This window comes from Impatiens glandulifera, chromosome 2 (assembly GCF_907164915.1).
Source record: "Impatiens glandulifera chromosome 2, dImpGla2.1, whole genome shotgun sequence".
Lineage (NCBI taxonomy): Eukaryota > Viridiplantae > Streptophyta > Magnoliopsida > Ericales > Balsaminaceae > Impatiens > Impatiens glandulifera.
In genome coordinates this window covers 56,803,265-56,830,792 of record NC_061863.1, presented here as the reverse complement: position 1 = coordinate 56,830,792, position 27,528 = coordinate 56,803,265, and the positions used below count along the sequence as shown (strand labels likewise).

Below are 27,528 nucleotides of genomic sequence, written 5' to 3'. Positions count from 1 at the left end.
TATGCATTTATAAATAATCTATTTTCTTATTTATTTCTTAATATATAATATATATTATATCCTCATAATATATATAATACTAAATTTATATTTTTTTTAAAATATTTCCTCATATTTTACATTTTTTAAGTCACTCAAATGATAATCTAAAATACATAAAAGCTCTATTAAATTAGTAATTTGAATTAAACTTAAATTCCAATTTCTTGGTTAAACAAACCATTAAATGATCATTTAATTAAAAAAAAAAATTCTAACTAACAAAAATACATGTTTTGTCAATTTGAAAAAAAGTTTTAGAATAAAATTGTGATAACTATCATGATTAAAATTCAAATCTCAAATAACAATCTTGCCCAAAAATGTATGTTCTCTTATAATTCAGCAAATATCGTATAATTGATAAAATGATTGGAAATTTTGAACATGAATACTAGAAATTCTGACGGATTAAAGAAGATTGGTGCATGTTTTGATTGATAAATAAATAGTTTAAGTACATATGCAGTTAAAATAATAAAAATATAAGATGTATATAGAAAGAAGTAAAATTAACTACACTGTTTCTAAAACAAAGTTTAAAACCAAAAAAAAAAAAAAAGATTTCCAAGGAGAAATTAATCTCCTAACAGCAGCTTTGGGCATGTATGGTTAATGAGTAAGTAAAATGGTAGTAACAAAAACTACACATGTTTGAATAAATCAAATCAATGTTTTTCCCATCCATCTTATTATTCTCTTTCACTCAAACAAAATCACCATTTATTCTGTCTTCTTCTTGGATTGTTTTCTCGATGCCACTCGGTTCATGCACCTACCCACAAACTTGAGAACTTCGTCGATCAAGATCACGGGTAGCGCAACTGCCAGCACCAGAAGCCATTCGTTCAAGCTGAGGGGAACAATTCCAAACACTCGAGCAAGAAACGGGACATAAAGGATCAAGAAATGCAACCCAAATGAGACAGACATTGCCAATAGTAAAAACGGGTTGACCCACGGGGGCATCGTCAAGAGACTACCGTCCTCTGAAAGGGCATTAAGGGAATTGAACATCTCTATGGCAACCAAGACGGACAATGAGAGAGTCATCGCCTTTACTTTTCCTGTTTGGAAGTAGTCACAAGGATTGTCTTCAAAATGAAACGTCTGTGATCCTGCAGTGAATGGCGATACCGAGAAACCCTCCCATGAAGGGCATTGGCCCCAGTTGGCCAGCTCAGAATAGGTGACTAGGCTGTGCCCATCCCCTGTCAAGTTGATCCCCAGAAAAGATTTCTGTGTGTACCATATGATGAATACACCAACAGTAGCGATTCCAACATATAATCCAATTACCTGCAATCAATTTGGCAAGACACATATATATATATATTATACTCCTCTCGAAATTGAAAACACTTTTTTTCTTTCAGGTAGAACTTAGATTGTGATTCAAATCTAGAAAGTGTTTTCAAATGAGCATTATTACTCGTTTTATAAGCAAAAAAATTATAATACCAGATATCGGAACAAGATCCAAGCATTTATGAGTGAGTCGTCACTCCTTCGTGGGGGTTTCTTCATCACATCTTTATCTGGCGGATTGAAACCCAAGGCTGTTGCTGGTGGTCCATCAGTCACAAGATTGACCCACAGGAGCTGAACAGGAATCAAGCCCTCTGGGATGCCCAAAGCAGCCGTCAAAAATATAGACGCAACTTCTCCCATATTCGATGAAATCATGTACCTGCGACAAAAACAAAAATCATAATAAGTTTCTAATATTTAAAAATAAAAGCCAAGCAAAAAAGCTGCACAAGTAAAGAACTACACACCTTATGAAGGCCTTCATGTTATTGTAAATGGACCTGCCCTCGCCAACAGCAGCAACGATGGTGCTGAAGTTGTCATCAGCTAGAACCATGTCGGAAGCTTCCTTTGCAACCTCAGTCCCAGAAATTCCCATTGCAATTCCAATGTCGGCCATTTTAAGAGCAGGAGCATCATTCACCCCATCGCCAGTCATTGCAACCACTTCTCCATCTTCTTTCAGTAATCTCACTATCTCTTGTTTATGTCTCGGTTCAGCTCTGGAGAAAAGTAAACCTCCACCTTGTCTCAAATGAGCTTTTGGATCACGTAGACTCATAAACTCTTTTCCTGTCAAGCTTCTACCACTTATGTCCTCGTATGTTTCGAAAACACCTATTTCCCGACAAATAGCCTCTGCAGTATTCTTGTTATCTCCTGTAATGACCATGACTCTAATTCCAGCCACCCTGCAGTCCTCAATAGCTCCACGCACCTCACTTCGAGGTGGATCCTACACCACATTAAATTATGCCTTCAGAAGATGCAAGAAAAATAGAATCAGACAGAAAAATATTATAACCAACTTACCCTCAATCCAGCCAAGCCAACAAAAATTAGATTATTCTCAATTGAGGAATAGTTTGATGGGTTTAGCAGAAGCTGATGAGCAGGATGATCTTCATCCCCGTTGTATGTAGCAAAATCGAGAAGATCATCCTTATAGGCAAAACCCAAGCAACGCAAGGCACTTGAAGACATATCAACAAGGCTTCTCAAAATTGTATCTTTTGAAGCTTGATCTAATTTCTCTATAGAACCATCAACCAATTGAATAAAGGAGCTACGCTCCAATAAGTTCTCAACAGCACCCTGCAATATTGAACCAAAAAAATGATTTGATTCCGTTTTATGAACAATAGAAAGAAAGAAGAAGAAGACTCAAAAAGTTATTGGATCATTACAATTGTCAAAAAAAATGATATACCTTCACAAGCAATGACTTCCTTCCTGACTCGGAGCTAACAATTACTCCCATAGATTTCCTATCTCGGTCGAATTCAAGAGTAGCAATTCGTTTTGCTAGTTTATTCCATATTTGGCAGCAACCTTAAATGAAACAAATGTGGATGGGAGATAGGTCAGCCTCCTGGTAAGTATGATTAAGGCCTAATTTGATGCCCCTTATCCCATTATCAATCAAATCATAGTATAACAATACACTCTCTGCTTATTATAACATTTTAAAATACTTCAAACATGCTCTAATTTTAGAACTTGACGAAAATAAATACTTACGCAATGGGTCGCTGCTGATTGGATTTTTACCAGCATCCAATCCATTTGGAAGCCCCATCTTTTCAGCCATAACCTAGACAAAGAAGAAAGACCAATGTATATAAAAGATATGGCCTGTAAAACAGAACAGAGCAATCCAAACCTTTAGTGCTGCTTCAGTGGGCAAACCATTGACAATGAAATTGTTTCCTGTCACTTCTTCTACACCTGCATCATTACACACAGCCGCAATTTTTGCAATCATCTGAAGGTTAGCATCCATTTGACCAACTGGCCAATCTCTAATTTTCCCATCAAATGGATTATAAGTAGTCCCATCTATATTGAAGGATCTAACAGAGTTTGCACTATGGCCCATGGCAATAAGCTTTGTAACGGCCATCTGGTTAGTGGTCAAAGTTCCAGTTTTATCAGAACATATAACTGTTGTACAGCCAAGAGTCTCGACGCTAGGCAACTTCCTGACAAGTGCGTTTTTCTGAGCCATTTTACGAGTTCCTAGAGCCAAACAAGTAGTGATAACAGCCGGTAAGCCCTCTGGAATTGCAGCCACAGCCAATGCAACAGCAATCTCAAAGTAGTAAGTGCACTTTTCAAATGAGAACTTGAAATTAGTTGGCCAGCCATTAACGTAATCCCAGGTTAGGAAATATTTGACATTAATAAGCCAAACAAGTACACAGATTACTCCAATGATACTGGTCAGAGCTTCTCCAAATTCATTCAGCTTCTTCTTTAGAGGCGTGTCTTCCTCGTTTTGTGATGCCTCGTGGATCTGCGAGTGGACTTGTCCGATTTCGGTACTCATTCCTGTTTGAGTAACCAAACAGATACAACTTCCGTTTACTACTGTCGTCCCAGCGAAGATCATACATTTCTTGAGACTAATGTCAGAATCTTCTGGAACAGGTTTGCTCGTCTTATTAACAGCCTCACTTTCTCCAGTTAATGATGCTTGCTCAACCCTAACAGTTGAGCTGATTAATTGTAAAACCCTCATGTCAGCAGGGGCTTTGTCTCCCACCCGTAACTCAACAATATCACCAGGAACTAAGTCTTTCGCAGGTAAAGTGGGGATCTTTCTTCCATCACGAATAACTGTAGCCTGTTGTGATTGAATCTCTTTCAAAGCCTCTAATGCCTTCTCAGCATTACTCTCTTGCCAAACTCCAACGAAGGCATTCACAATCAAAATCAGAAAAATCACTAAAGGTTCAACAAAAGCAGTAATATCCATCTTCCCATCACCCCGTTTACCATCAAACAAAGCCAGAACAAAAGATATGATCGCAGCAACAAGCAAAATCCTCACCAGGGTATCATTGAATTGATCCAATATCAGCCTTAAAATAGACGGACCTTCATGCTTCTCAAGTTCGTTTGACCCATAAATCAGCCTTCTCTTCTCCACTTCACTAGCTGTCAATCCATACCCCCTATTCACATCAAACTTCTCTTCACATTCAACAATATCCTTAGCCCACGCTGGGTAAACCTCTTTATCCCCTGGCGTTGTATCCACCTGCTTTCCATTTGCATGTCCTCCTTTACCCATAAGTTAAAAAAAAGACCAACCAATCCTGAAAATCGTAGTCTCAAACAACAACCTCCACCTGAAATTCAATAAAAGTTGATAACATAATTATCCAATTCTATCTGATTATGAATGTTGAAGCAATCAAACACACAGTAATTCATAATAAATACCAAAATTCTCTTGATAGAAAAGACAAAGCCTGTAATACGGGCCTACAAGTACAAAAAAGTTAGGGTTTTTGGGTTACCTCAAGTACAAATAATGCGGTTGGAAACAGAAACAGAGAAAAATAGATGTAGAAAGAAGAGGATCCAAAGTCGCTCCGTGGGGACCCAATTACTGTTTTCTGAAAACACTAGAGTGCGAATGAAGGAAGAAGAAAGAGACCTTGCTTGATGGAGACGACGACGGACGGTAAAAGCGCTGTCTTTCTTTGCGTATTTGACGCCGCCTCTTCAAAATAATAAATAAATAAAAATAAATAACGCAGGTTTCCTGGAGCCTTCGTCTATTTATATATAGAATATTCCAGAGTACCTTCTTCGGCTTTTGACTAAAAAAAACAAAAAAAAAAAAACTTCGGCTTCTCCACATCAATCAATCCAATCCCGTTACGCCAAGTGTAAATAAAGACACCTAACCTAAAATAATACAAAAAAATAAAATATATTGCAATTAAAAATAAATCAAAAAATTACTAAATACGCGCTCAACGAAAACAAATAAAAATTAAATATATAAACTCTAAATTTAATTTGTTGAAAGCATTAAGGTTGACATGTATTTTTGAATTCATTTGTTGATCGTGATTTTATACTATAATTACATAATAATTTATAATGTTATAAGAATAAAATAAGACTAGTTTGTTATTATAATTATAATTTAATAATAAGTGATTGATAGTAAAATACTAATTTATTTAAATAATTTAGACTAAATAAAGCTGTAGATTAATGAGAATATATAAATATATTTAAATAATTATATATTGATATTTATATGGGAAAAATAATGTTGTATTGGATTCATAGTAAATTAAATATGGAGTTAAAATAAAGTGTTTAATAAATTAATTAGAATTATTTAAAAATATGAAACACTCTAATAATGTTAAGTCTTATTTTTTTTTCTTACTTTATATTTTAATGTTATGTTTAAACATTTTTTGTGTTTATAGTATTGAATTTTTTTTATTGCATTAATTATTTTATTATAAAAAAAGGTTTTTAGTAGAAGGATATATAATAATGTTTTAGGTTAAATATTTGAATTAGGGTATGTTTTGATGTCAATTCTAATTTCATTAGAATGGATATAAAATTATAATTTAATTTTTAGGTTTGAAAAATATATAATAAAATAATTTGAATATACCATTATATTATTAAGATATTTATTTGACCTAACATATACGATAAATTAAGGGTAATTATTTTTTTTTATCTAAAGGTGAAAGAATTTTTCTTTATCCAACATTTAACTTACTCAATTAAAAAAAATGGGGCATGTTAATTTATTCTCAATTTCAATTCTAATTATTTGCTTAAAAAAAATAAAAACCAATCATGTTTGTTAAAAAATAAATTTTTTTTATAATTTCATCCAAAATTTTAGAAAGAAAATATATTTAATTAAAAATAAATTAATTAATTTCTCTCATTATTTTAACTATAAAAAAAAGATAAATATAAGTTTATGACTATGGTAATTCTATAAAATATCATAAGTTTAATTCTCATTTAACATAATTTAAATTGGAGTAAACATAATAAATTTAAAATTATACTAATTTCTTACCTTAAAAACAAATATTAATAAATAAATAAGATTATGACTGTAATATAACCTATTACAAATCTCCAAATAATTATCAACTTTGGGGATCAATTTTAGCAAAAATAAAAGATAATATTAAATTAAAAAATTGTATATATATTATTTTAATTTTAAAAAATAATATAATTTAAAAGTGTTTATTATAACTTATTTTAATTTAAGACATTTTAAATAATAATTTATTCGTGACCTTTTGTATTTAAATACATTTTTAACACTTAAAATATTTTAATGGGTTAGAGTTTATTTAATAATATATTTTTTTAACAAAAACTAATGTCTTATTTATTTTTTAATTAAAATATATTTATTTATTAGTATAAAATTTAAAATATAAAAATTTAAATAAATAAAAATTAAAATAAATTATTTGTGGTCAAATAAAAATCCCAAATAACCCGAATCAAACAAGCTATTAGTTGTGGTCATGGTATATTTGTAATTTTGACTATCAGTTGTGGTCAGGGTATATTTGTAATTGTGACTATCAAATTTTAAAAAGAATCTCACATATAATCCAACTACTCTTAATAATAATCATAATTTGATTAGTGAATGATAAATTATCAAAATTAATAAATAATTGTAGACAAAATTCGAAGTTTGATTATATTAATAAATAAACAAATATATATTCTGTTGCTACCTACTTCGATTGACACAAATGTTTTTATTTTTGTTCCCAGGAAAGGTGACAAAATGTGGAGGTATGAACTGTCAATTAAATAACTGTACAAAAATTAATAATGGTAGAAGAAAATAGCCGACAAAAGAAAGGAATAAACAAAAAGTCAATTGAATTAATAATTTTATATAATTAAATTTGGGTTAATTGGAAATAATTTTGAATATGAGTTTTAGTGTGGACCATAAAAATGTTAAGAAAATTATAAATACATGGTATAAATTTTATTTCAAATGTTATCTTATTTATATTTATATTCAAGACATTTGACTAAAAATATATTAAAAACATTTTAAATATTATTTTCTTTAAAATTTGAATTCCGACCAAACTTTTTACTTATTTTTTTCCAAGGCTATAGTCAAAAAGTCTAAAGTGTTTATATAGCATTAATCTTAAATAAAATTAAAATTAACTAAAAGTAATATTTTTACTTATACAACTCTATTAAGGTTATCAGGTGAAAAAAGTCGATATAAGAGACTAAAATATTACGAATTTAATTCCCACTAAAAGTGTTTTGAATGAAAGCATAAAATCAAGATTGTGACGTGTCATGTGTCGTGTTAATTCTCCTTAATTCACGACAAACAAAATAAAAAAAAAAATTATATATATATATATATATATGCATAATTACATACATTATCAAAGTAATTTTGTATTTGATTATATAAACAAGGATGGAGTTGAAATGATAATTCTAATTTTAGTTGATCATATAAACTATATAAAGTTAAATCATCTAGAAAAAAAACTATATAAACTATATAAAGTTATTATGTGAGTTGTGGATGATTTAATTGAAATACTCTGTATATGTAGTTTAATGATAACTTACCATTACAATTTATTCAAAATCAAATCAAACCAAGACCAATTTTGTAAATGAAATAGATAGTTAAAACCCTACCCAACTAATAAAATTGGTCTGTTTGATTCATTTATAAAAGTGTTTGTCTTGTTGTCCCCCACATACGAGCTCACAAAATTTTCTCATAAAAAAATAATGAAGGAAACTATATGTATTATATTATTTTGAAAAGTTTCTGGCGTTTTCTAATAATATCCAAATGTTGCGACTACCCACATTTGATGAAAAAAATTCATTTTATACTGTTACTTTATTCTTTTTCAAGATCATGTCACTAATAAATTTGAAGTATATTTAAAAATAAAATAATTTTTTTAATATTTTAATTAATTGATTGAAATTTAAAAGGAAATAAGATATTAGTGGGGGATTTTTTTTAAAAACAAATATAATTAAGCTCCCACAGTAAGTGGGCTTTCAAATGAGGCCTTAACAGGTCAAGTCTAGTACAGCTATTTTAATGTTTGAAAAAAATAAATATTTCAGAATTATTCTATTGAAATACTAGTAAAAATAACCGGCTTATATGGCAGGCAAAAGTCTTTACAAACTTTGAACCATAAATCTTTATTTTGAAAAAAAGTTCGATGTTACAACTGATTTAGATTTATGTATTATTAAAAATATAAAAAATGATGTATTATCAAAAATTGGCTCATTTAACTTATTTAAATCATAGTTAATTTTTATTTTTAAATTTATATATTTATTAATTAAATATTAATATATTTTCTCTCTCATTCTTTTTCGTTAATTAAACTATTTAAATTTATTTCATTCCTAAATTTTTATTATTTGTATATTAGTTTTTTTTTTATTTTATCTTTTTTTTTATCAGTTTTTATTTATCATAATTCTTAAATTCTCATTTTTTAAAAAAAATTAATAACTTATTTATGAATTTTATGTTTTACTGTAATATTTTTTTTTGAAGAGTTTCTTTCTTATTTAATTTAATATGAACAAAAATGAAAATAATAATTTTTTATTTAATTTTTAATTCATGACTTAAGTAATAGTAAGGAATATTGTTTTGTCTAATATTTAATTATTACTCTTTTGTTGTTTGATGAAATAGTTACTATTATTATCTAATTCTTGATTATTAAGTAATTTATTTTTGTGTTGAAAGAATAAATTATTGTTATATATCTAACCATTAGGACTAAATAATTTTAAAATAATTAATAATCAATGTTAATTTAAAAAAGAAGATGAAATTTAAAATTACAATAATTAATAATGAATACTCATATATATAAAATAAAATTAAAATAATTAATAATAAAAACTTATATATAAATAATAATAAATTTATGAAAAATATAAAAATAGATAGTTTATTTATTAATAAAAAAGAGATAAAGAAAAAATATGTTAATATTTAATTAATAAATATATAAATTAAAAAATAAAAATTAATTATGATTTATTAAAAAAGGCTAAATGAACAATTTTTGATAATCCATATGTTTAAATGACCTTTTATTAGTACATACGTATACGTTTAAGTGAGGTTTAAGTGAGGTAGTGATACAAGTATATACGTCTAAGTAAACTTTTTTCCTATTATATATCTACCAAAGTTCAAAATGATGAGAAATACAATGCTAGTGTGTGTGATGTGATGTCGAAAAAATGTAATGTTACTTTTATTGATAGGGCTGATTTGCATGAATGAAAGGTAGAAATCAATAATAAGTTCAATTCAAGCTTAGTATGGGATAATATCCAAACTCAGGGCAGCTTGTTGAGTGGTTCCATTGTGTTTAGTCTAGAGACATAACTAGTAAGTTCATGACAATCTTTAATACTTGTTGTATTCTTTGTTCTAATGGTTAATCAATCGTTTGTTCATCTATTTGGGGAATGCACTTTAAAATAGTGTTCTTTGGAGGAACTTTGCTAAGATTCCATAGTTTTTTGGAAGATTATAGTCATATTAAGGACTTAATGCTCTCAAAGACCAAGGGAGATTCCTTTCATGTTAATATCTTCAAGTGTTTATTTAGAGCTTTAATGTATAAGTTTGGACTGAAAGAAACGTTAGAGTCTTCTCAAGAGCTAAAAGAAATAAGAATAAAGTATGGAGTGACATAATATTTGATGGTCTTGCTATTGTCCACCTATGGAGGCGTCTTCTCATTTACGACAGAAAATTGGAATCTATGTTAACAATTAAATATCATGTTTGAATAAGTCACAAAAGTATTGGTGACTGATGATGTAATTGTTTGCTTGTTAATTGTTTTATATTCATGTTGGTAAGATTGTTGTATTTCATGTTTGTTAGATTGGTAAGTTTTATGTTTTATTTGTTTTAAAATTAAGAAAAATGATTATTTTGTCACCATTCAAAACTCATGTACTTATTTTTTCCCATTTAGGCTTTATTTAAATGGCAATAAGCCATTTCTCCCCCCAAATTAAAAAAAAAATAGATATTACTAGTTTACAAATTAAATTTATGTTTTTCATTTATATAGAAAAATTAACTTATTAATTTAGAATAAATAGACTAAACTATATTTAGAGAGCTACAAGTTTAATTATACATCTACAATGATACCACCCTAATATAAGTTGTAATCAAACTTTGTAAGTAGCGATAATTTTATTATTTCTTCATGATTTTTTCTCGAACTCAACCTTAAATCTGGAAAAATGTGATTAATTAAAAAAGGAATTGTCTTTTTTTTTTTTAATTTAAACTAATTTTCCAAACCATATTTTGATGTATTGACTATATGTGTGAATTCCAAAGTTTGGGTTTCTTTTCATTGTTTTCATTTGATTGGTCATTTAATACATAAAAAAAAAAAAAAGTTATTTAGATATATACTATTTAGATATAGTTCAATTGGACATATAAACTAATAAAAGTTCATTTAAACGTATATACTATTAAAAATTGGCTCTAACCTCCGTTAGTAAACTTTGTTAATTTTTTTTTAAAATTTTAATATTTATTAATTAAATATTTATTATTTCTCTCTCCTTCTCTTTTATTTATTAATTAATATATATATATATATTTATCTTTTTTTACTATTTTTTTATTCTTTTTTTAATTAATTAATTAATCTATTATCTCTTTTTACTATTTATTATTTTTATTATTTAAGTTTTATTTTTATTTTTTTCTACTATTTTACCTTTTTTTTATATGAACATAATATTGCAATGAATAAAATAGTTCAATATTTACTATAATATTTAATTCTATTAAAAATTATAAATTATAAATCAAAAAGACTATTAATTTCATTTTGTTTATATTGTTAAATTTTTTTCACAAAATTAGAAGACCTATTATAATTAAACAAACTCTTCTCAAAATAAAAAAAAAAATTGTTAAATCTTTTTTACAAAAGTAGAAGACCTATTACAGTAGAACAAATCCTTCACAAAAACCTAAAATAAATAATTTCTCAAATACATCTAAAAGATCTCAAATACAAACAAGTTGCCAAATTTAAATTATCGTACACTATCAACCAACACTTTTGTGCTGTCAAATCTCAATTATCTCACAATATCAACTAACACTCTTGTGTGGTAAGTATTGCGATGTTTGACCGTCAATTGTAGCGATCATTCGTCTTCCAGACTATAAAATAGAGTACATATTTGTAAATTACAATAAAAATATAATAATTTAAATTGAACTTATATTTTCAATTGTGACCCCATCATTGGTTTGGTAAACTCTCATGCCTACATCATTTTTGATTATCATGTAGTCTATGCATTACCATTATTTTAATGCGATTCAACATACTCATAATAGACTTAACAAAAAATGCACTACCTGTACCATCTTTGATAGCATATATCATTCATTTACAATTTTTTGCTTTGCACACATATTTTTCCTTTGTCGACTCATTTGTTCTAGCATATAGACATACCCTTTTTCACATGAATACTTTGTCATAGCAGATTTAAATTTGTTATGATCTTTAAATGACATACCAATAAAGAATACCTCACTTGATTGCTTTGACAAAATGGGAGTACTAATATCTTCACACATATATGGATCATCATCGTCATAGTCACTTTCACTTCACCATCACCGCCATTAGACTTTGTCAAAACTCATGTCTCAAACCCTTCGCTAGCCCCTAATTCATTATAGACATTTCTGATTGAGGCACTTCTGCTTCACATCCTAATTGTAAAGGCGATTCATCATGTTCTATTATTTTTAACCTTAATTTTCTATCGTAATTATCAACAAAATAATTATTAATATTTCAACATAAACACAAACTAGTCATAAACATGAGTGAAGTTTTAGGATTAAAGTTTTAGTAAGCACACAAAGAAAATGGTAGAGTTCGAACATTATTGCCTTTGATTCCAGATACCATTAGAATGTTAGATGAGAGTACTACCTTATAAACATCCAGATTTTCCTCTTTTCTTTTCTACTAATATTCTTTGAATCTAAACTAAGATTAGTTATATAATAGAGTTCAAATGGTACAAATCAAAATTTGCCATAATTTTCTTAATGAAATTTTGCCTTAATTTTTAACATTTCACCATAAACACAAATCAATACTCTAAACAAAATTATTTTAATAGATAACTATTGGTACAAAGTAAAGTAAATAAATTTTTCCCTAATTCTTATAAACGACAAAAAGAAAATGTTGAAAATTTATCAGAATATTTATAAATCAATGAACTCTAAAGTGAGAGAATGATAATTAACCTTTGAAGTCGCAAATAGAGGATTGAGTGAGTTTCTTTGGTTGAATTTTATTTTTGATTGAGCAAACTTCTTTAAATCTGGAGAAAACTGATAGAGAAAGAAGATGAAAAGAGGGAAAAGAAAGAAGATGAAAAAGAGAAGAAAAATACAATTGATAAAGAAAGAAAAAGAATAAATATTTAATTAATAAAAAAAGGAGAGGGAAAAAACAATTAATAAATATTTTTGTAAAAGTTAATAAAGTTTACTTTAATAGTATGTAGAACTTTTATTAGTTGCTAGTTGTACATCTACATACATCTAGATGAGTTTTTTTTCCTATTTTGTTTACATTCGTATTATGATTTGTATAAATCTAATTGGTTGTCTTTTTTTTATTGTGTTGCCATCTTATGATTGCTGTTTTTTTTGTATTGAAAGGTTAAAATTAATTTGATTATTTCAAAATGAACAAATTAAAAAACAAATTAATATTAGACATAAAATGAGTTTAAATATATTAATTAGTCACTTTAAAGATAAAAGGATGCCATATAGGGAGAGATTTTGACAGAGGATGGATGTATATAAAAAAATAATGTATATGATTAGTCGTTGCAAAATGTGTTTCGAGAAGGTGGATATTATAGGAAAAAATATTTAGAATAAATTTTATATATTTGTTACAGTATCTAAAAGTTCATATTTATACAAGTTTGACAAATATGGGAAGAAGGAGAATAAAGCCATAAATTAATAATCTAGAATTTGGGAGAAAATTATATTTCATAACTCCACCAATTTAGCATAAATAAAAGGAAACCAAATAACTAATTATTATAATTGATATCCTCCCGTAAGTAGGACGATCTGAAAGAGAGACGCAACTTAGACAGTAATGAGTCAAACCGAGGTCGAAGTAGTGGTTTTATGAGTATATCAGCAAATTGATAATCAGTAAACACAAAAGATACCTGAAACTTACCTTTTTGAATATTTTCACGAATAAAATAATACACTAAGGCTATATGTTTCATTCAAGAGTAGAAAACAAGATTAACACTGAGATGTGTGACACCAATATTGTCACAGTAGATAACCGGATTGGATGTGGGCAAGTGACCAAGTTTAGTGAACAATGATATGACCCATAGAAGCTCATTAGATGTGTCAACTAAAGATTTGTATTCTACTTCGGTTGAGGAACGAGTAACATAACATTATTTCTAGGAGATCCAAGAGATGAGAGTGCTATCGAGATACAATAAGTACCTAGTGGTGGAGATATAATCATCCTTATTACCCGCCCAATCTGCATTTGAATAAGCATGAAGGGTTAGCGGAGCAGTTACCGAGATGAAGATGCATTTGTCGTAAGAGTCCACTAGATAACGAAGCATCCGTTTGAGGGAAGACCAATGTGTCATTCTGGGGTGGTGCATGAACTGCGCAAGTTTGTTGATGCTGAAGGAAATATCCGGACGAGTAATACTTAAGCATTGAAGATTCCTAGTACACGATACTTAGTTTGGGAAGGTAGGAGATCACCAAAATCTTTAAGTAATTGAGCACTGGCGGACAATGGAGTGGATGTTGATTTGGTGTTAGTCATGCCTAATTTATGAAGTAGATCAATGATGTATATCCTTTGTGAAAGAAAGAGTCTTATGGTAGAAGGAATTACTTTGACGCCCAAGAAATATATAAGATATCCAAGATCCTTAAGCAAAAACTGAGCATCAAAGGTGTAAATAAGGTTGGACAACTATGTAGAAGAACTCTCAATGACAATGATATCATCAACATATACTAATAAATATAGTGTGGAACCTAATTTTTGGTAAATGAAGAGAGATACATCTATAGTTGAATTGATAAAGCCAAGAGAAAGGAGAAACATGCGAACCTCCGTATACCATGCGCAAGGAGCTTGCTTTAGGCCATATATTGTCTTTTTTAGGCGGTAAAACATGATCAAGGAAACTTTTGTTGATAAAACCAATGGACTGGAGCATGAACACATCCTCTTTGAGCGTCCTTTGAAGAAAGACATTGTTGACATCAAGTTGGCGGATGGACCATCCTTGATGAACTACAAGTGTGAGGACAATGTGAATGATGACCCCGTTTGAAGGATAGAAATTTGAAGCCGCCCCGTGAAAACCGAACCGAATTACCTCGTTTGAGACGGTTTTCCCCTAAAACCGAACGGGGATGGGACGGAGATGGTATTTGTGTCCCCCGCCCTAATCTCACCCCGATTATGTCCCGAACACTATAAAACATAATTAAATATATTAAATTACCAATATATTTATTTATTCACTATATTTTATAAGAGCTGTAAGTTTATTTCTTTATAACAATATAAAATTTCAATATATTAAAATATATATTATATTAAAAATTTCTTTATATAATATTATTTTATAATTATTTTATTTATTTTTAAATATTTTATTAAAACGGTGCCCCGCGGGGATCCCCCAAACCAAACAAAACCGAATAGGGCAGGGATGGTATTAAAAAAATCCCCAAACTAAAAACAACGCGGGGATGGTAAATGCATTCCCCGCCCCAAACCGTCTCATTGCCATCCCTAATGATGACCGCTTTAACAACCAGACTGAATGTCTTTGTATAGTCCCAACTAGGGCGTGGTGAAAACATTTGGTGACTAGTCGAGCCTTGTACCGATCAATCAAGTCATCTGTGTATCGTTTGATTCGAAAAACCCATTTGCAGTTAATCGAATTTTGAGTAAAAGACTAAATGACAAGTTCTCAAGTGTTGTTGCGGTGTAATACGTCAAACTCAGCTTGCGTAGCTGAGCGCCAATTAAGGTCACGAAGAGCTTGGGTGATGGTGATGGGTTTAAATGGAGGTTGGTGATAGAAAAATTAAGTAAGTTAATTTTCAAACCGGCCATACATTACAATTTTTGAATATTTATTCTAAATAATCAAAAAGGGAGAAATTGATAGAAAAATAAGTAAGTTAATTTTTGGAACCGGCCAGAAAAACTAAACAACTATTAACTTCTATGTGCAGGAACAGATCAAATTGTATAAATCGGCTGAAGCCTCATAAAACCGGAGGAAGAACACTTCAAAGAAATCCAGTTCCAAGTGATCAAGTCAAGATCAGAGGAACCAGTTTTAACTCCCTCAAGAGACCGGCTAGCAAAGACAAGTTTACATTCCAGCCGGACTATACTGTGTAAAAAAACAACCGGAAACTACAAACTGCAGAGATGACGTAATATGACGAAATAAACGTGTCTCGAAGAGATAAAAGAAGATAAGATCCGATCAGAAGCATGTGAGGAAAGCAATGATGATTTACTGATCCGACCTTGACAGCCGGATGGTGCATGCCTGACACGTGTTCGAATCTGCAAACCGGTTACGTCATCTTATACTCAGAGGTGTCTGCATGCTTGTCAAGTGTTGAGTAAGGTGAAACGTGCAAGCAACCCCCCTGCACCGGCGTGACGCTGGATTAACCAATCCCACGGTGAGAGAAGAAAGTGACCGTTGGGGTCATCTTTACTATAAAAGGAAGACGAAGCGACCTCATTAATGGCGACACAAGTTACGAAAATCTTAGAGAGATAAAGAAATCTTACGAACGATTCAAAACCAGTGTGTCATAAACCGGAAGCCTTGCTTTGTCTGTGTTTTGTGTTATGTTGTGTATTACATCAAGGGTGAGTTGGTGTAACCGGCGAGTAGCGAGTTGGGCTCGACCGGCAGTGTTATTGTTGTAACTTTGAAAGTTAGTGGAAATCCTTCTCATAACCTGAGAAGAAGGGCTGACGTAGGAGGGTTTGCTCCGAACATCCATAAAAAATATTGTCTCGTGTCATTTCCTTTATTTCCTGCTTATTCACTTAATCTAACCACAAACCAAAAACAATCTTACTCCTTATATCAAAAACCGGTCCACTCATATTTCTGAAACCGACTCCTCCTAAACATCATCTAAGTCGCATATGTTGCTTCAGACTGAAACAGACATTTCCGCCCTTGAACCCGGTTCAAGAGTCTGTGACAGTTTGCGAAGTGCTGAGAACGGTTATAGTCTCTAACCGGACTATCACCAAAGTGTTGTGTGTGTTGTAAGATGCCACCCTTCCTAAAACCGGAAATACCCCGGTCCTCCAAGGGCGTCCCCGATCCTAACAGTTGGAGAGGAAGATTAAGCATCTTGAGGGGTTTTATAATGTTATTTTTAGATCGGGTGATGATGTGCAGGTTGAGATGCTGGCACAAAACATTGTGAGGATGGTGTGGGAGGGGACTCAGATTGGCTAAAGAAGGGTGTGGGAGCTGAGACCTCCTCTAGGGGTTTAGGGTGGTACTAACCATGAGTTGGTTTATAGGATGGAGTATGGAGAGCTAAAGTGGGTCTTATTGTTTCTCTATACTCGGACTAGTTTGAGGGACTAAAGAGTTGTACGAGAATTCAAATTCAACAAGCTTGACATGAAGAGAGGTGTAGATCCTTCTAATGGTTGGATCGAGAGACAAGTATGCATGTTGATCGACCGGGTAACCTATAAAACACACATAATAGACTTTGGTGCAAGTTTATGGTTAGCATATGGTTTAATCCATGGAAAACACAAACAACCAAAACACTTTAACATATGATAATCCGGGAAAAAATTGAGTAATTTGGAATGGGGTGATTGGTAACCAAGAATTGATGTTGGGAGCCAATTGATGAGATAGGCGACTATTGTCATGGCGTGAGGCCAATATGTGAGGGGAAAACCCGAGTGATGGAGAAGAGAGAGACCGGTTTCGGTAATGTGTCAATTTTGGTGTTCAGAATTTCCATTGTGTTTAGGTGTATGAGGTGGGGTGGAGTGATGGTTTATCCAGTGTTCTAAATTTCGGCTCAGGCGCCCGCCTAGGCGCTTAGCGCTAGTCTAGAGCACCGAAAAGCGTCTATTCGTTTGAAAAAATCGTTTTGTCACCTTTTCGGCGCACATGGGCGTCTAGACTGTCAATTTGGGCACCCAACCCATTTTTGTTTTAAAATTTCTAACTAAAATAACTTTTAAATGCTACCTAGACCCTACCAACTAACCACTCTATCCTCTACCTCATGATGAGAACCTGAACATGTCAATGAATCGTCTACATCAACCAGAATATGTACCTTGCCAGTGAGTTGTTAGCTTTTTGTTATTATTATTATTATTATTATGTTATTTTATATTATGCATATTGTTGTGATATTATTATTGGACAATAGATTTATTTTTTTTATTTTGGTATATTGTTGTAGACTTGTAGTTTTGTTTGGAAGTTTGGATAAAATTTTGTGATTGTTGGAATGATTGGAATGTTGTTATTCTCATATTTGGAATTTTGGAATGAATTATTAGCGGTTGTAATTGCATATTTACCGCTTAGGCCTCACCTAGGCCCCGCCTAAACGTCTAGGCGCTAGCCTCAGTTAAACGCCCGACTAGCGCCTAGCAAAATTTAGAACCCTGGGTTTATCCCATGAGTGCTTAAAAAGGGATGAAAACCAATATTCTCCATCATTATCCGTGTAAAGAATTTTGATGTTGTGATGAAAGAAATTTTTAACATGCAATTTAAATTTGGGAAACAGAGTTTGCACATAAGATTTGCGTTTTATTGGATATAACCAAATATAGCGATTGAAATGATCAACAAACTAATGCAATAGTAGCAAATGCCATCAATTGATCAAATATGGGAGGTCCATACATCAGAGAAAATTATTTCCAGAGGATAAGATGATTTAAAAGTGGATTAATGGAAAAAATGTTTATGACTTTTACTTATTTGACATGAGTTACAATCTGATTGTTGGAATTATTTAAACCTAAAAAAAATTCTGCTAAATAAAAGTGAAGATGGAAGAGGAGGGATGTCCAAGTCTATGGTGTCAAGAAGTAGAGGAGTCTGTGCGGACAAAGTGGACAGACGGGGAGTTGGTTGGCCAAAGATAGAGTTCATCCACGCACGGGCCTTTTATGGGTTGTTTGGCCCGTCTACAAGTTCTTTACATGAAAAGAGGTTAATAAGAAAATAACAGTTAGTTTGTTTGATAAACTGATAAACATAAATGATTTTTTGTTGTATGGAAGGAACGCACAAAGTATTTGAGAGGGATAAGTCATTAAGTAAAAGTGTTCTAGAATGAGAGATGTTTAAACTTGAACCGTTACCCATAAACAGTGAGTCTAGACCTGTGTACAGATGATGAAGCACTAGATTGACAAGATCATTAGTGACGTGCATGCGTTGCGCCACTATCAACTAAAAAATTATTTCAAGACACTTGAACTTGTCCAGGGTTAGAAAAAGAGTCACAAGGAGGTGACGAGACACCTGGATGCTGCTTCTTGAAGGTGTGACACTAAGACAAAACATGACCATTGACATTGTACCACTAATAGCGACCAAGAAACAGTTTGCAATTGCTAGGGCGCGAAGGGGATGATGTAGAAAATTGTTCAGGCCAAGTTTTGTCATAATGGTTGAGTCGAGTTTGTACATTTAAGGATGTCATGGGAGTAGAGTCTGCCATTGAAAAGCAACAAGGGAGAGTTCTTTGAATGAGAAGTTTCTCGATGAGGTCATCAAATGGAATGGCAGTGTCCCTTGCATTGAATTCATCAATGACAACTCTATAGTTGTCGTCGAGGTCATGCAAGACATGATCAGTCATGTTTTCAACGAAGACAGGAGAGCCAAGGGAATGAAGGAGATCTGCAACTTGTTTTAAAAATGCATGAAGATGGTGATGAATTGGTACCTTTGGATGATGTGTGGAGACGCTCCTTTAACTACTTGAGATGGTTACGAGATGCCTTGGCATATGTGCGCTAGAGAAGGGTCCATAGATCATGTGATATCTTTGTTTGAGATATCAGGGATGTCACTTTAAGGGAGAGTGTGGTAAGGAGAGCACTGTATATAAGACAGTCATGTCGACGCCATGTTTGATAAGCATGATTTAGAGTTGTCACCGGAGATTCAAGGGTGGTAGAGACCATTGTTGCCAGTGCAGGAAATGATCCATCTGGATATTTGAGTAGATCATAGCCATCGAGGAGAGTTTTAACTTGAAGTTTCATGTGAGATAATTGGAGGGAAGAAGTTTGGTGATGCTACTGATGGTGATGCAAGTGAAGGGTTTTGATGGCTCATGAGGATTGCTAATAAAGGAAGAGTTGTCGGTGGCCATGAAAGACAAAACGAAAAAGAAGTGGCGTCCAATGTTGAACAAAAAAAGGTAAAGGGAGAAGAGGGTTGTGTATTACTCTAATAACATGTAGGAAATAATATTTAGAATGAATTTATATATTTGTCACTGCATCTATAAGTTCCTATCTATACAAGTTTGAAAATATAGGAAGAATGAAATAAGACCATAAATTAAGGACCTAAAATTTGGAAGAAAATTATATTTCATAACTTCACCAACTTAGACACGTCATCTCACTTGTTTTTTTGCATTGCAAATGAGTGGCTGCATATTTTGGAACATAATTGATACTTAGTGAATCATATTTGTGTCTGGTTGTATAAAAATTTGATGCTCTCAAATAAATTGAGTCAATGGTTCACATATATATATATACTCTATAGATTTGGTATTTTGTATTAATTTTTCGTTAAATTTAAACCATTCTTATTATATTAATGTAGATTTGAAAAAAAAGAATAGTTACTCAAATAAATACAAATTACTAAATTTAATATTTACAAAATAAATTTAAAATAAAAAAATGATACATCTCTCAAAAGTCTCACTATCAAGATTCTGAAAATAGGTATGATTCACTATATCTAATATTCAATTAATTTCACTAGTTTATATATATTTAAATATTTAAGACCCAATATTTTAATAATTAATTTAAAAAATGAGAAATAAATTGAGAAACAGTTCCTAATTATCCTCATTTCATTTAGAAGGACTTGGGGCAAGCCCAGAAAATCCATGACTAGGCAGACCAACCCAGGGCAGCTTAAAAATATTTTCTTTTAAATATTTAAAATCCACTAAAAGCCCATATAATATCTAATTTTTAACTCATCAGAGTATTTTATTTATGTATATATTTATAAATTAAAACAACAAACTATAATTCATATATATATAAGTTATTATATATGTCTTATGTTGGATACTTATTTAAAAATAAAAAATCTACTAGGACAACTCAGATGTGAGTGAGCCGACTGTGATTTTTGAGGTTCCTGAGTCCCTTGATCTACTCTTAATTCTAGGACTGACCTGTGTTGGATCATTTCAAGTGAATTTTTAGTATTATTAATAGTTAACAAATCAATTTATTAAAATCGGATTAGCCTAAGCCATTTTAGTTATAAAATAATAGGTAGTTCAAGTAACGACAATGAACATGTGTGACTACATTAGTTCAAGTAACGACAATGAACATGTGTGACTACCAACAAAAATTAAATGTGACAATAAAGAAGGATACGCTAATTTCCTAAAAACAAAATAAATGACATTTATAATTATGTTTTTAATTTTATTTTAATTATATATTGCATTACTTTTTTATTTATTAAAGTTTTGACATTTGAAAAATATTATTGTAATTTTGAAATATAAAGTTGTGAAGTCATTTATTATTATGTTTTTAATTTTACTTGTGAGTGTATATTCATATCACTTTTTTATTTATTAAAGGACATTTAAAAATTATTTAGGTAATTTGAAATATAATAAAGTTGTATTTAGTCAATATAATTAAAAGTAATTAATCATATAAAGTTGTAATATTTAGAGATAAGGATTGTGAATCTAATGTGTCTACTTTATATATTTGATAGTGCCCCTAACAAACAATTAAATATGATAAATAATTTCCATCCCCACAAAAATAAGTAAATTAAACAAGAAACATATCTTCCACATTTTTACACACTTTCCTAGCATTGTAAGCCCCTGCCCTGATCTTCCCCCAAAACCAAGATATGGCATCTACATGCATATCAAGGTGCATCAACGACGTGGCACAGACTGATCCGGCAGCAGTGGTGGTCCGTGCCACATTCAAAAATCTGTACAAGTGGCCGGAGTCAGATGCAGAGTTCCTTAAGTCCGTGAGCTCGAACAAGCCCCATCTCGGGCAGCCCAGGGTAGTGGACAGTATCTCGTGTAGGCAGATGTATCTCAAGAGTTACACTTTCTCCAGGGACGATGACCACAAGGGACCAGTCAGGGAGATCAGGATCCGATCCCGTAGTAGTCGCAGAGCCAAAACCGTGACTGCCTCCAAGAGCTTCAAGGAAGCATCCTTGGCTGCGCTACAATCTGCCTTCGGGAGGTTGCTTTCTTGTACCACTAAGATTGACGTGGTCAGTTGATCCTAGCTATAATTATTGTTGTGTTTTCATCAATTGCTTTGATTCTCTTTGATAAGAAATAATTTATTGTGATTTGTGGTTAATTGGGGATTTTTATTTTTATGTTAAGAATATTACAACAATTAATTATCTCATCATCATTTTTCCCTTTGTTGGTTTTATGATTATAGTCTCTATGCACGCCTAGTGAGAGGAAATGTTTACTTTTTCTAAAAATAAAAATGTATTATGAAAAAATTATATTAATTTGTTTTGCGATTTGGATCGCCCACTATTTATTTAGGTAGGTGAATTGAAACTGGTTATAAGTAGGGCTTGTTCCATGGGATTATTTGAATAAATTGGAGGAAAAAAATTGTTATTAGTGATGATTTTGAATAGTTGTAAGTTTTTTTTTTAAAAATAATTTAAAAAGTCTTGATATATATAAATAAATTAAAAAATAATAATTTTAAATTAAAAAAATATTTTAATATATTAATTAATGAATTGAGTAATTTTATATATTAGAATAAAGTGAAATAATTTATTTTAAATAAACTTTACACCATATTTATTTATTATATAAAAATATATTATGTATTTTAATATTATAACTAATTTAAGTTGCATGAGATTAGAAAATGTTGAAAATTAGAGCAGATGAAGAAATTTTATATAGGTATTTCATATTTTAAGAGATTATAATTTTGTTTAAATAAAATTAAAAAGATCTTTTTAAAAATCATTGGTACAATTATCATTTAAGTCTCAAATTTGGGATAATTTTATCAAATAAAGTTAAAACTTTAAATTAAGCTATTTAAGTCTCGAAATATCAATTATATTGTTATTTGAGATTTTTTTAGAAACTGAAAGTTTTATTTTAGATGACATTGACAATATATTATTTTTATTTAGTTACACCCGACCATTATTTGAATTCTAACAAAAACTCATTCTCCTTACTCCACATTCTTCTTCCATTCTTTCTTCTTTTATCTCTTATTTAAAAGAACCACACTCATATATATTATTGTATCAATATTGATCGATGTAGACATGGTTCATATTAGGAGATATTGCAGCTAGTCATGCTTATCGGTTCACCTAATGATTAGAAACTGTTTGTGCACCTAAAAGATCTGATCGTCTTGATACTGTGTCATTAAGGTTAATTCTTATCCATTGAAAAATTCATACATGTTAAAACAATCTAAGAAATGATTAATGTTGTTAGAAATGTGCTAGTTAATGCTAGTTTTTGTATACCAAGAATCATGCTAGATTTTAATACCCGGTTATTCATTGTCGTCAATCTAGTTTTCAGGCTATTTTATATTTTTATTCATTGCAGATGAAATACATTAACATAGAAGCATGAACTATTTCTTTAATTTTCAAGGGTTAGAACTTTTAGCAAGAAGTTAAACATGATGGGATTGCTAACCAATTTGCCTATGGTGCAATTCATTAAGGATATTCAATTTTGTATATAATTGACACCACTGATAAAAGTTTTAAATTATTTTCCAATATATAATATGGAAAAAGGGAAGGATGTAGCTCTATAAAATCTATCTATCTGAGAATTAAATATTACTGTTACCATCAATTAATATATAGAATTGTAATAAGAAAATGAAGTGTGATTATATGAAGAATGAGATGAAAGAATAAAGGATGGAAAAAAATGAAAATAATGTGTGAAGAGAGAAGAAAGAAGGAATTTAATGTAAATTAATTTATACACAAGTATAACTAAATAAAAATAATATATTCTCACTCATTTAAAACAAATTGAGTAAATGTTCCATTTGTGAAAAAAACTCAATGATAAAATAATTGATAATTCGAATACTATTTGGTTCAAGCATCAAAATGGTAATTGGGACAAAAATAAATAAAGAGATAATAAAAAACTATACTAATTGAATAAATTCATTTTGAGTTTAGTAGAATGAAATATGTAATTTGAAGTAAATTTAGTACATTATTACTTTATCCTTATGATTTTTTACATACATTTTAGTTGAATACATGTTATTTTAGGCACATGCTGTACATTACTTGCTCCTTTAGACTTAGATAAATAAAATCTGAATTCTAATAGTATGCTAAAAACTATTTCTCATCCAGTTTGGTATTTTTATAATAGAATAATCTTCATAAAAGATAACATTGTTTCTAGACCAAATAAATAAAGATGAATAGAAGCAGAGCTAAACACCTACATGCTCATATAAACCAGTATTCGATCTAAAGCTGAAACCGATACCATCCTTAATATTAGGATACAAATGTTCTTACAATGTAGTTGTGTGCGGTTGATTTCAATGCATACAAAAATCAGTCACCTAGATCCGAGTCGAGCCCAACCAAACACCGGCTTCTTCGAAAGGAATAGCACATAAAAATACATTTGATCATACATATATCATCGACCCTCTGACTTGACAAGCTGGGAGAAAACCTTGCTCATGGAAACACCCGAAAGATCATCGTCGTCGTCACCACTCGACTCTTCTAACTGCGTACCAAACACAACCGCATTAGTCATCTCCACTCGCCCGACTTGTGGCGATAGCTCCATGATGATGTTTGAACTGTTCTCCTCCGGATCGTCCACAATAACCGCTTCTTGAAGTTGAAGTGCATATTCTAGGTTCCACAAAACATCTCCCATAGAAGGCCTGTCCACCCCAAAATCAGCCAAACACTTCTCAGCCGTCTCACCCAACTTCTTCAAAGAATCGGCTCTCACCTTTCCCTCAAGGGCTCGATCAATTATCTGATTTAACCTCCCCTGTTTCTGATACTTCATTGCCCATTCCGCCAAATTCACCATCTCCCTCGGGAGGGACGGGTCTATGACAGGTCTCGCGCAAGCAACTTCTAGCAACACGACTCCAAACGAGTAAACGTCGGATTTCTCTGTCAGCTGTTGCCTTCTGAAGTATTCCGGATCGAGGTAACCGAAACTACCCTTCACGGCAGTACTCACGTGGGTCTGATCGATCTCGGGTCCAGCCTTTGAAAGCCCGAAATCAGCTACTTTCGCCATGAGGTTCTCGTCCAGAAGTATGTTTGCAGACTTCACATCACGATGAATGACTGCTATCGAGTATCCCGTGTGAAGGTAGTGAAGTCCTCTAGCTGCTCCTATGCATATTTCGAGCCTCTCCTTCCAACTTAAGCTCGGCAGACCTGAACCGTAGAGATGACTCTTCACGGTTCCATTCTCCATATATTCGTAAACCAAAATCATCTCGTTCTTCTCGTCGCAATAACCGATCAGAGAAACTAAATGCCGATGGCGGAACTGCGACAGCATCTCAATCTCTGTTTGGAATTCCGTTAGACCTTGCTGCGAACGCGGATTTCCCCTCTTGACCGCTACTTTCGTGCCATCGTTCATGACACCCTTATAAACTTTCCCGAACCCGCCAACTCCAATGACCCAATTCTCGTCAAAGCTATTCGTAGCCTCTAAAAGAGCTGCTAAAGGAATCCGATACCCAATGTTAGAACCCGAACTAACCGTAGTGTGAGAAGCTCCTCCGTCGAGGGATATCGGGATCCATGTTTTCGAACGAAGTTGTGCTAGCTTTCTTCTCTTTCGCCTGCAAATTATAACAGCTGGAACCAGAAGAAGAAGAACAATAACAACAAATGTTCCAATGATCAAACCGACTATGAAAACCACACGCTTATTTGAACTTGATTTCTGACCCGAAACTACAGAAACCAAACCACTACCCTCTGGATTATTCATCTTCATAATCTCAAGTCCATTTAGAATGGCGTTTGGATAGTCCATTTGAAAAGAGGAAGGTCCAATACTAATGCTCATATTGCTGCTGCTCGTCAAAACAGTAACAAAATCCATATAATATGCAGTTGCCAATCTACCAAAAGTTACAGAGCTAAGATCTAGATCAGTAACAGCTTTCCATGAATCAATATAGACATTGAAGTAGAGTTCATGGAGAGATTTACTAAATATATCACAGAAATGAAACCGAACAAGGTAATGAAAACCAGGATCGATGGCGAATTCCCATGTCACGTTGTAATTACTGTTGGGATCATGGGATTTCATATGAACAAGTGACCCATATACGGTAGTCGGAGCAATGTCCGGGGTAGCACCGTCTTTCGGATACTTAACGGCCGGAATGTTTGACGTGATATCGGCGACGGACTTTAACAACAGGAAACGCTCGTCGGGGATCCAAGTTCGGGTGAGTGTGTCGTTTTCCGGTGAAATATACGGTCCGCCCATATTGATCCGGTAGAGAGTTTGGAGTGCCGTGACTGTTAAACCATGGAATGCAGTAGTTGGATTGATGGATGTGGCGTCGTCTGTTATTAGAGAATCAGGGACGGAAACGATTTCGAGGGCATTGACGAATGCGAAGGAATTCGATGATGAGGGTATGAAGGTGATCGATAGGGAATTGGATGTAACATTCACGGAGAATTCTTTGACTGTGTCTTCGTTGGAAGGGGTAAAATGGTTTAGAAGGACGAAATCTTGAGTTTGGACGGAGAAATTTGCAGAGTTGAGAGTGTAGTTTTGGTAAACGAAAGGGGATAGATAGATTCGGATCCAGTGGCGGCCTGGTTGTTTGATTGGAAATGAATATTTGGAAATGGCAGTGAAAATTCTTGCTGTTTGGTATAGCTTTCGATCAGGTGATAATGGTTGTGGATTGGAAGCTAGAATGGTTTGTGGGGTAGAAAGGAGACGATCGGCGGCTAGGTTATCAGCTAGGAAGACACGATTACCGACCGATGTATTGGTCGGAGAACCGCAATCAATTAGGTAACTATCAGGTGGAGTAAAAGATTGAATCGATGATAAAAGTAGCAGAGAAACAACAAGGACGAGAATCATCATCGTCATCTTCAAAACATAACAAAAGAAAAGAAAAGCAAGGAATATGTATATATATATGAAATCAGAAAAGGAAAATTAAAGAGGGCGATGGAGCACCTTGATTAAAACCCAGGATTTGGATCGAAGAAGAAATGAAATGGGCACTGATCAATGGGTATGGGTGGAATTCATCAGGAGAAAAAAGAAACTTAAAACAGAAGAAATCTTGAACTCATGATGAACCGTCCCCACCCACAGATGTTGACAGAGCTTGATCAGATTCTTATTTCGGTTTCCCATTCAAAATAAGTCAAGAAAGTGTTTGTAGAATTGACGGCATTCTCATCTGACAATGGTATGGTCAACTATTTCCAACCCATAAATTTATTGTCAGTCCTAAAAATAATTATTGTCATGACTTACTAATTTATTTTTAAATTCAAAAAAATATTATTAAAATATTTTTTTTTTATATTAATTTTTTAATCTTATTAATATTATTTATATATTTATCAATTTTACATATTTAACCCCAATTTTTTCTA

At 31.9% G+C, this 27,528-nt stretch overlaps 3 protein-coding genes across 3 annotated transcripts; 1 reads left to right on the top strand and 2 right to left on the bottom strand.

Moving 5' to 3' along the window:
- Positions 1-512: 512 nt before the first annotated feature.
- Positions 513-5,069, bottom strand: LOC124923940 (calcium-transporting ATPase 1, endoplasmic reticulum-type-like). The gene is made up of 8 exons (XM_047463945.1): positions 4,875-5,069; positions 3,233-4,703; positions 3,091-3,163; positions 2,780-2,901; positions 2,383-2,664; positions 1,818-2,305; positions 1,501-1,729; positions 513-1,338 (listed from the first exon to the last, which is right to left on the bottom strand). Exons 2-8 carry the CDS (start codon positions 4,643-4,645, stop codon positions 763-765), a joined length of 3,183 nt encoding a protein of 1,060 aa, XP_047319901.1. The 5' UTR covers positions 4,646-4,703; positions 4,875-5,069; the 3' UTR covers positions 513-762.
- A 16,623-nt stretch (positions 5,070-21,692) lies between these two features.
- On the top strand, positions 21,693-22,205 carry LOC124923744. The gene has a single exon (XM_047463708.1). It carries the CDS (start codon positions 21,730-21,732, stop codon positions 22,120-22,122), a length of 393 nt encoding a protein of 130 aa, XP_047319664.1. The 5' UTR covers positions 21,693-21,729; the 3' UTR covers positions 22,123-22,205.
- Positions 22,206-24,314: 2,109 nt separating this feature from the next.
- Positions 24,315-27,025, bottom strand: LOC124927062 (receptor-like protein kinase HERK 1). Its single transcript, XM_047467403.1, has one exon. The coding sequence runs from the start codon at positions 27,008-27,010 to the stop codon at positions 24,539-24,541; it is 2,472 nt and encodes an 823-aa protein (XP_047323359.1). The 5' UTR covers positions 27,011-27,025; the 3' UTR covers positions 24,315-24,538.
- Between the last annotated feature and the right edge of the window lie 503 nt (positions 27,026-27,528).

Bases quoted from the DNA above. Each gene is read 5' to 3' on its own strand.
- LOC124923940 (XM_047463945.1), bottom strand. From the start codon at position 4,645: ATGGGTAAAGGAGGACATGCAAATGGAAAGCAGGTGGATACAACGCCA. The intron at 3,164-3,232 runs GTTTGGATTGCT...TTCTTTGTCTAG, and splicing joins CCACTGAAGCAGCACTAAAG to GTTATGGCTGAAAAGATGGG. The intron at 1,730-1,817 runs GTGTGTAGTTCT...TTTTTGTCGCAG, and splicing joins AACATGAAGGCCTTCATAAG to GTACATGATTTCATCGAATA.
- LOC124923744 (XM_047463708.1), top strand. From the start codon at position 21,730: ATGGCATCTACATGCATATCAAGGTGCATCAACGACGTGGCACAGACT.
- LOC124927062 (XM_047467403.1), bottom strand. From the start codon at position 27,010: ATGACGATGATGATTCTCGTCCTTGTTGTTTCTCTGCTACTTTTATCA.